Source organism: Indicator indicator, chromosome 9 (genome assembly GCF_027791375.1).
Source record: "Indicator indicator isolate 239-I01 chromosome 9, UM_Iind_1.1, whole genome shotgun sequence".
Lineage (NCBI taxonomy): Eukaryota > Metazoa > Chordata > Aves > Piciformes > Indicatoridae > Indicator > Indicator indicator.
Window position 1 is genome coordinate 9,068,171 of NC_072018.1, and position 9,945 is coordinate 9,078,115.

The 9,945-nt window shown below is 38.9% G+C and overlaps 1 protein-coding gene across 1 annotated transcript in view; it reads left to right on the forward strand.

The window, feature by feature from the left end:
* The window catches only part of PUS10 (pseudouridine synthase 10), a 28,697-nt gene extending 21,408 nt beyond the window's left edge, over positions 1–7,289 (forward strand). Inside the window, exons 11-18 of the mRNA XM_054383493.1 lie at positions 736–861; positions 2,490–2,546; positions 3,437–3,513; positions 3,606–3,661; positions 3,786–3,903; positions 5,127–5,269; positions 5,836–5,935; positions 7,251–7,289. Coding sequence (XP_054239468.1) covers positions 736–861; positions 2,490–2,546; positions 3,437–3,513; positions 3,606–3,661; positions 3,786–3,903; positions 5,127–5,269; positions 5,836–5,935; positions 7,251–7,289 — 716 coding nt within the window. The remainder of the gene's footprint in view (positions 1–735; positions 862–2,489; positions 2,547–3,436; positions 3,514–3,605; positions 3,662–3,785; positions 3,904–5,126; positions 5,270–5,835; positions 5,936–7,250) is intronic.
* Positions 7,290–9,945: the final 2,656 nt, after the last annotated feature.

The window sequence follows — 9,945 nt, forward strand, 5'->3', positions numbered from 1 at the left end:
GGTCATCTGTGTCAGACTCATTGGTTATAGCAGTCCTCATGTCACAGGAGACATAAATACATGAGTCCATGACTGGAATCAGACGATGGCAATCTCTTTACATGGCAACTTCTCAAGGTTTTTGAAGTTCACACTACTTTATTATTAAGATATTTTGCTCTTATGGGTTTCCTTGTTTGTATTTTGTGTTTTTGTATTGATTCTAGTTTGGATTTATTGAGTTAAATGTTCAGATAAGCACAGAACTTAGATTGAAACATGAACTACTTGATAGAGGAGAGCATAGGAGCTACTTTCCTTGGGACACCTATGCATTGTATAGCACTAGTTTGGTGTATGGGAAGCTCGTTCAAGACCATGCTCTGATTACCAAAAACCCACAGCTTTTTCCATTCAGAATTCAGTTGACTCAGAGTAGGCACTTGAACCTCTGGGGTTTATTCCCATTTGTGTCATGCTATATACAGTTTTGTTTCTATGGTTATACCTGAGAGTTTGACTGCAGCAGTAGGCTCTCCAAGTCTAGCATTAAGCTGGCCATCTTGGATACTGAAACTCATAGGTGCTGCACCATGTGTTTCATACTTCTGCTGTAACGTTCTTGCCATAATACAAGTTTAAGACTGTAAATTTATTTTCACAAGGCTCCTATGAAAGTTAAATGTGGTGTGCTGTGTAATACTGGAGCTTTTGTCCATTGCTTTAGCGTGATGCCAGACAACTTGTTTTTTACAGGAAGATACAACAAATATTCAAGGAATTTACCTCAGACTCCCTGGATTATTGATGGGGAGCGGAAGCTGGACTCTTCAGTGGAAGAACTGATTTCAGAACATATAATGGCAGAATTCAAAGCAGATAGTAAGCATCCAGGAGCTCATGTACCATATGTTTGTCATCATTAATAGAATATTTTCTATTACTAACTACTCACTGAATACAAAAGTCTAATGGAAAATCGTGTTATTCTTTTACCCGTCTCCTAGGGATAAAGCTTGTAAACTTTGTTTAGCTATGATCTGTGAGTAATTAGAAGACTACTTTGTTTTATGCAGTGTCTTTTAGCCTACTAAAATATCTCCTCAGTTGATCTAGTGATGGTTGTATGTGGTGGTGTTTTTGCCAAGCCATACTTCTCAACAGTTGGTAATTTGTAAAGGGACCTGTTACAAGAAGGTTTTGCCATCAGCATTACATATCTGCTTAGCCTTTGACCCCTTCATGTTTCTTACCTTGATTAATTTATTTTCTTCAGTGCATAAAGTTCCACAAGCTAAACGCTTATCCAGGGACTATCCAGATGAAATAATCACTGCCCATCATTTGTCATCTACTAGATGTGCAACTGGAGACATAGAACACCCAAGGAAAAATTGCATTAAATATTAGTTTGGAAAAAGCAACTACTTTCCCCTCCTCTCCTCCCTCCTCCCAGTGTTAGTCTGAACACCGGGGAAATCCTCAAACTGTTTGTTTAGGTGACGTGCTAAGTCACGCCTGATTTCAGCCTGCAGAATTACCACAGGTGGCTACCAGAAGTATATGTGCAGTAGTGCTATGAGATAAAAGAATAATAATACCATTGCCAGTAGGTCAAGGGAGGTGATCCTTGTCTTTTCCTCAGCACTGGGGAGACACATCTGGAGTACAGGATCCAGTTGTGGGCTCCCTAGTACAAGAAAGACATGGACATAACAAAGTGAGTCCAGCAAAGGGTTGTTAAAATGATTAAGGGTCTGGAGCTTTCCCAACTAAGAAAATTCTGGTAGTGTGACCAGAGAAATGAGAGAGAATAAAAACTGAGGAAATCTTTATGCATTCTGTATGTTCCACATGGTACAAGAAATGTTGAAATCATCAGTTTTTCAGAGACCCTTTGGAACAGAGCTGCTCAGTTACATCTAATATAGGCTTTGTTCCCCCATTCCTCCTTCAGGCAAAGCTTGAAGATGGAAAGGGTGTGGAGGAAACTAAATAACCAACAGTATATTTTTGTGGCTTGAAAGCTGAGAAGAAAAAAAATACACAGAGGTTACTTTTAAGTTTGGACTTGAATTTTCTTTCTTTTTTGGTCAGATGTGACTAGCAGAAACTTCTTTAATATCTTTAGAAACTTGGGTATATTTAAGACTAAAAGTTGTGTTTTGGAAGAATTTTGATTCTGTTCATAAGTCTGAATTATCTGGATATAAATAAGCAATTAATTTAGTAAGTGGGATTTATTTAGGATGCTGTTGCTTTATTTTTCAGACATTTTCAGAGTTGTAGCAGTCTCGTTCAGGCCAAGGAGCTGAGAGTGCTCATCGCAATACTTGTGAATCTGATGCAACGAACAGTCTCTATCTCAGATTTGTTCAAACACAGCGCAGGCTCTTTGCAATAGATTTGCAAACAAGTTTAGAAAGAAAATATTTCACCTTCTAAAAGCTGTGAGAGATTATTAAAAATGTGAAATAAAATGTCACCTGCCTTGTTCAAATCTCTTACAGGCTTTAATTTTTCTTCCTCTGGAAGAGAAGATGTGGATGTAAGAACACTAGGCAATGGTAAGACTTGGAACATCACTTGTGAAACACAGAAACAAAATGGTTGACCAAAGCTACCCTAACAGATCTTGCTGAATACAAAGTGCAAAAGTATGTAACAAGGCATGCTAGAAATTTTCTCTCTGAAGCATTTCAGTGGTATTTCTGCATTTATTCCCAAAGACCGAACAGTTTTACTGAAGAGGAGCTTTTTCTCAGTGGCCTTGGCTGCTAACGTGAATATTCATGTCCTGTTTTTAAGCCATTTAGGGCAGACTTGATTCCTACCTTGTTTTCTTTTGGATCCTTCTGCTTTGCCTCACTGTCACTGGTGAGTGTGAAAGCCTTATTTTATTTTTGAATGTAGGTCCTATATAAACGTCAGCTGCTTTCTAAATTGCTGAAGCTACTATGGCCAAAGGAGGAAGGGAAAGAAAAAATGAAAATTAAAAATGATGTGTTTCAGTTGCCATGTGATTTGTAGTGTAGTTCTTGGCATTATTTATACTGGGGATCATCCCTGGCCCTGAGCACAAAAGTGCAGCTATTGCAACAGATGTTTAGCTGAGGGAGCGGGATTTAACATCATCTTGCACCTGGGCATTGCTGTAGGTGACAGAAAATAAGCTAATTAACTTTTTTTCTTATTTTATTTTTTAATTAGCACAGACTTGTACAAGATGTCTTCTGGGAAGTTGTAATTTGCACTTATTGCTGATACTGGGGTTTAGTAGCCAAAAAAGGTCCCTTGTTTCTTTCCTTCCATCTGATACTACATCCCTAAACCTGCAAGTCATCTCCCTGTTTGCATAACAGCAGACAGACTTCACACCTTCCAACCTTACTGCATAAATTCAAATGTTAATTCAGAGCAACATGTTTTTATGTTTTATGCCTGTGCATGTTGCCAGGAAGGCCCTTTGCAATTGAGCTTGTGAATCCTCGTAGAATACATTTCACGTCAGAGGAAATGAAGGGACTTCAGCAGGTAAATCTTTTGCACCTCATGGCACTCATAAAGCATGTGTTTCTTCTCTAAGTGAGCAGTTTCGCTAACTGATTCTTTTCTAAATATCACAGACAATTAATAACTCTTCAGACAAAATACAGGTTCGAGATTTACAGCTTGTCACCAGGTCAGTATTTATCATCACTGGCAAGAATTTCAAAGTGATGCTCTGGGAGTCCTGCAAGCCTTCTTGCTCACAGCCTTATATAATTATGCTTATGTTATGTGAGTAATTAATTTCTTTTGTTTAGAGAGGCCATTGGTCGTATGAAGGAAGGTGAGGAGGAAAAGACGAAGACCTATAGTGCTTTAATATGGATAGACAAAGCAATACAGAAAGAAGATATTGCATTTTTAGATGATATTAAGGTATCTGTAGCCCTGTTTGCTGATTTATATAGTACCTGTCCTGTTGCCTTAGGGGAGAGTTATGTACATGTACCTACAGACATGTCTCTTTCTGTGGTTGTTTTTTCATCAGTTTTTTCATCTTTTGCTATAGGGACCTTTGTACCTGACTCACCCTTCCTTACTTCACTGTTGTCATCCTAGCAATATAGCTGGCTGGCTGCTAGCCAAGGCAACAAACCATTGTATAACACTGACCTTCCAATAGACCAAATAATAAAAAGTAGTGAATGCAAGAGGAGGAGGAAATCTGGTGCCTACACTCCTTTCTTTACTCTAGATAGTGTTTTGATTAAGTGAAAGGAGCAGAGGTGATCTTCTGTTGCACAAGTTCCAAAGCCATTCTTACACAGCCACCACAACTGGGAGTTTGAAATGTCTATGGAAAATAATGCAAAGAGGCCTCAACATAAAGAATGGCAAAGAAAATAGCAGAGTGCTCAAAAAAATGGCAAAAGTAAATGGCCAAGAGGGCTCTGTTTAACAAGCACATTGCCTTAACAAGAACCTTACTCAAACGCTGAACATACTGCTGATGGAGAAGAACGTTCAGTGTTTGTTGCATTGCACAATTTCCTAGGGGCCTTGGCCATGAAGTCATTCTCAAAGCAGGGACTTGAGCCACTGCAGTTCAGGGAGACAACTGATGTGAAGGGGTTTTTTTAGCATGCTACCCACTTCCTGAGAAGACGCCTTTCAAACTGCTGAATCTCATTTGGGAAAGGGGGTGGGGAATGAACTTCTTTAAAAACTGTTAGGAGATCTAATTTAATTTTGTTTGTGGGGTTTTTTTTTTCTTTCTAGGGGGTTGGCTGTAGTTTAGACAGTGCATTTTGTGGGTTGAATTTTTTGTCTCTTTTTGATTGCCCTGAGGCTCTCCATGAGCTTCTAAATCCTGGAGTCATTCCAGCAAAGGACTTCAGAGATTTCAAGGTTATTCCTCTGTATTTGTGATTCCATTAGTTTGTGTTCATATGAGGCCTTGTTGTGTTTAGCGTTTGAGATGACTGTCCCTTTTTTTTTCTTTTGCTAAACATGGGAAAAATCAGAGTATATCTCAGCTACCATAATACAGTATTAAAAAGATGTGACTGGTTAACGATAAATCTGACTCCTACCATATGACTCTTGTGCAGTATGTTGCATATTTCCTTCCTCATTTATTTTGTCACTCCTTGTAAAAGGAATTAAAACTTGACCAGAAGACACCTCTCCGGGTTCTTCACAGAAGGCCACTAGCTGTAAGATGTCGGATCATTCACACCATGAAATCTGAGTACATAGACGAGCATCATTTTCGCCTGCATCTGAAGACTCAGGCAGGGACGTATCCTTAGGTGCTGTTACACAACACATTTGCGCAACAGCCAGCTGACCAGAGCAGTTCGGGTAATGGGAGGTTTCCTGTTTTAATGGCTAGGGTATTTAATTGCTGCATGTTTGCTTTTGTCAGACTTCCATGTTCAGGCTTTCATTCAAAAATTAAAGTATGTGCTAGCTGTAAAAATGTGCTGGTTCAAGATACACCGAAGCTGCTTTTTCTAAGTTAACTGAAAGCATTTCACCTTTCTCGATAAACTCTGCAGTGTTTCCTGCACTGCAATGCAGACTGTACATTGCTGCTATTTAACACTTGACATTGTCTTGTAAAGTTGTCACTGACTTTGGAAAAAATCAGATATTACAGGTCAGCAGTGCAGATTTGGGCATTAGTCAGAAGTGGAACTGAAAATTGTTTAAAGATGGCTGTGGGCTTAACAGGACCCCACTGCAAATTGGCTTAGTAGTAGAAAAAGACACTATTTTGGCTTTTAGTGTTTCTCACCATATTCTTTTTCTTTCCTTTTGGTTTCCTGGAGGTAAAATACACCTTTTCTTAGCCAGTATTTCTAGCTATATTAAAGAGTTTGTGCATGGAGACTTTGGAAGAACAAAGCCCAATATTGGCTCTCTTCTGAACAGAACTGCTGACATACTGGAGTTGGACGTAGAAGTAAGTTGTTTGCTGTTGATCTTTCCCGGAAACTGGTAATGTAGCTGCGTTTTTGAGGTGGTTTCAGCAGAATGGCTCTAACTGAAGCAGCATTCCTTACCACAGTTAATAGACTGATGTTACTGCAAAAATAGTGGCATAATTCCTTTTCAAAACAGGGTCAGATATAAACCAGGAGGGATTTTACTTCCTCTTCCAATGTTGGTTCAAACCCATCAAGAAATTATATCTGTTGACTTGTTTTGGTTAAAAGAATGTATGTAGCGTTAGGGATTTAATATTTAACCTAGTGGTTTGGTAAGTTGAGTTAAAACATGGGGTTTCATTTCAAGTAGCCAGTGATCAGCATGTTTGTTCTTACATATTTCTGGAAAGCTGCCCGTAGGTTATGTTTTGCAGAAAGGCCTTGTAGTTTTTTGTGTATCTTTTGTAATAATACAGAAAGAGTAGTTGCTAAGGGCACTTAGGTCACCTCTGAAAACAGGAACACCTGACTTGGGGCTCAGGCTTATAAACATTGCTCTCTTATGCATAGGTGTCACTACAGTTGTTGGACATGACTGTAAAAAATGTCTAGGGACTTGAAAATAATTAGATACCTTGCTAATCATGCAACATGTAGTAATTAAAGCATTTGTTTCTAATAAAGGGTCAGGGCATGTTCTGTGCCTTTGGACTAACAGTCAGAATGGCTTGCACATAACGTGTGACAACTCATTCTGTTAGTCTAGTTTTCCTTGCTTAGAAGACACATTTTGGGACAAATGAGTTTTGTGCTCAATCCTTGCCTGCACTGCCCAGCACTCTCTGTCATTAGTCATAAAATCACAGAATAGATTAGGTTGGAAGGGTCATCTTGTCCAACACCCCTGCAGTGAGCATGGACACCTTCAACCTGATGGGGTTGCTCAGAGGTTGATTGTTTTTACATAACAACATAGCTGTAGGATGTGTAGGAGATGGAAATGAATCATGGTTTTAATTATCAATTTTGGACACTCTGTAAATGCAGCCCAACATGAAATGATGCTGGGAAAGAGTAGTACAGTGAGTTCTGATTCTGCTTTATGAAGAAAGCTTAGCATGTAGGTGGCTGATTCCACACAGATTGAGCCTCAAGAAGGAGATGGCTGTTTCATGCTGTTATCTTCTGCTTGTCTTGTGCCCTGTCACTTATCCTAATGTCCTTTATTTACTCTGTTTCTTTGCACAATTAGCCTATAGATGACAGAGTTCTGATACTAAATCTTTTTATATACATCAAGTAAAAACTCTGCTGATTTCGACTTTGTTTTCCATCCCCCTCCTCTTCTAGTCTGTTGATGTTGACTGGCCTCCAACCTTGGATAATTAACTTTTCAAGTCAGGACAAGGTAAAAGCAGCTCTCCTGGCAGCAGCTGGTTACTGAACGTTGTACAGTAACACAACTTGGGTGCAAAGTATTTCCATCGAACATTTGGATCATGTGGATCTGCCAAAGGATACCGTTAACTTGGAATCAACCTCAAATGCTCTGGAACAGGTCATGTTCATTCTCTAGCCTTATTTTAATTTCTTATGTCCATAAAAAGATTTTTGGTAACCTAGGTTGTTGATAATAAGTTTTTAAAAAGCAGTTAGGAAAACGAGAATGGCTATAACATACAAGGGGTGTAGTGAGCAAGTACATCAGGTACACTTTCTGCAGCAGTTTAAAATGTTTTAATTAAAAATAACCCTCAAGACACTTAAAAAAACAAAAACAAAAAACCAAAAAACAACTCTTTTTACGTTGGATGCTGTAGCTTTCCTGTCTGGATGGAGGTAGCACTGAGTTACCTGAAACTCAGTCCTAACTTTTTCTGACCACTGTTCATGCAGGAAATCCCAGAAGCCTGGGAAACTGTCTGAAAGGAAGCAGCACTTCACTCTCTACTGACTGCCTTTTGGTCAGTGTCAGTTGTAGAGACAGGCAAATCCATTTCCAGGACAAAGTACTTTTCAAAGGGAACAAGTGTTCAGAGGAAAACTCTGCACTTAAACTGAAGTTTTTATCATTTAAAAACATCAGTGATGCTTCCTAGAAACAGCTTTTGTGGTACTCGAGGCCTCACAGCTGCTCTCTGGCCTTGTTACAGTTCTCTCCAGATGCAGGATTTCCCCAGTTGAGTCACCATATATAACAAGATTTGGAAGTCCTGGCAGTGGTGCACAGTGGAAATCTAAGGAGAAATAGGAAAACCCAGAACCTCAAAGTGGAGGCAAACATAAAATGTAGTGAAAAACGTTGGTACTGAGTACTAATACAGAGAGAAAAAAGTTTTCGGTTTAGTACCATAATACTTTTTTCTCCTAATACCTAGCCTCGTGTGAAGCCAAGGAACTTGCCTAGAATAGGGAAGACCTGAGGTTTTTTCTTTTCTCATGTGATTTTAAACATTTCATACAAAACACCCCTTGCAGCTGTAGAGAAAGACACTTTTATGCCTCTTACCATGTTACACCATTAGGAAGAGGCTCCTGCTTACCTGAAGTACAGAAGGAAGTTAAATGATCAACAAGAAATTAAGGTTTGGAATTTAAGGGTTCTTCATTAATTAATATTTCAGAAGTGAAGAGGGTGGCATTTGCTAAGACAAACCAGTGTGAGAACAGGGTGTTTACATTACTGGGATGTCTTTCCTTCAATTCAGTGATACCAGGGCCACACATAATAGAACAACTGCATTTTAACTTCAGCTGAATGCTCAAACAGGCATAATAAATACATTTTTCAAGGAGCTCCTAAAACCCAGTGTTGAAAAACTAAGTCTAAGTATTATACACTCTACCGGTGATGGGCTGTCAAAGCTTGTCTCTCATTTGTTTCCTATTCTACTGTAGCATAAATATGGCAGTGATTCAGAAGCTCCTCGTTTTCTAACACAAAAATAATAGGAACATGATTCAGACAGCTTAAAGAGTAAAAACAAAAAAATAATATTGTTATGAGCAACAGATTCCAGGAGTAGTTGTCTCTGATAAGAATCTGTACCCAGAAAGGAAGTGTAACGAATGATGGAAAAGTTAAGAAACTGAATTTAGAAAATAAAAGATCATTTCAGTCTCTGATTTCTTACAGCTCACTGTGAGCTAAAATACGATTTATAGATTCCATAAACTGCAGGGGAAAAAAAAATCGCAAACAACTGCACTATGGCCATGACATACATGAGAAGAACTGTTCCAAGGGGAAAATAGGGTTAAGAAGGCAGCAGCAGGAAGGGCTTCCTGCTCCTGCCACAGTGCCGAGACCTACAGCTCTTTCTGCACTATGTTGTACATTAAGAGGGTGACAGTGGGGATAATGTAAGGAATCAAAGCACAGATAAAGATGACTGTGTGCTAAAGCATCTGCTAAAAAAATGTGCTGAGGCTAATCTCTTCTCCATTCAGTATAAAGAGGTCCACCAAAAATTCCCAGTTTGCTTAGTTTTATAAATGCTAAGTATCCAAAAGTGGGGGGGAGAAGTGGGTGATGCAAATATCCTGCAGCTTTTTGCTTACTATTCAGTGATCATGTGAAAAATGAGAGATGTCATCTGGGTTTTTTTTTTGATCTTTGTTTAAAGTCTGCACTTTCCAATACAAGATAAACACTTGGAACCGTCATAATCTGCAGTGAATATTGCAGCAGTTAATATTGCACTTTGGCCTTCACCTTATTAAGCTACAACACCTACATGTCAGTACTCAAATCAAATGTTTCATTAGAAGATGATTTCATCTAGTTCATTAGGCATGTGTGAGATTTTCTAGCATGTGAAAAAACATTAAAAAACAAGGTCTAGTGCTCCTTAGCATCATAATTCTTTGCCCTGAAGAATGCAAAATAAAGCCATTGTACTTCTCCAAATAGTTGGTCACCTATAATGTCTCCCATTTATTTATTATTTTTACATCAGCTTAGCTGAACCTGGAGAAAGCTATCTCTGTAGCACAGCTCCAGGTGAGCATGAAACCCCCTGTCCTCTCTACCCTTCTGAGTAAA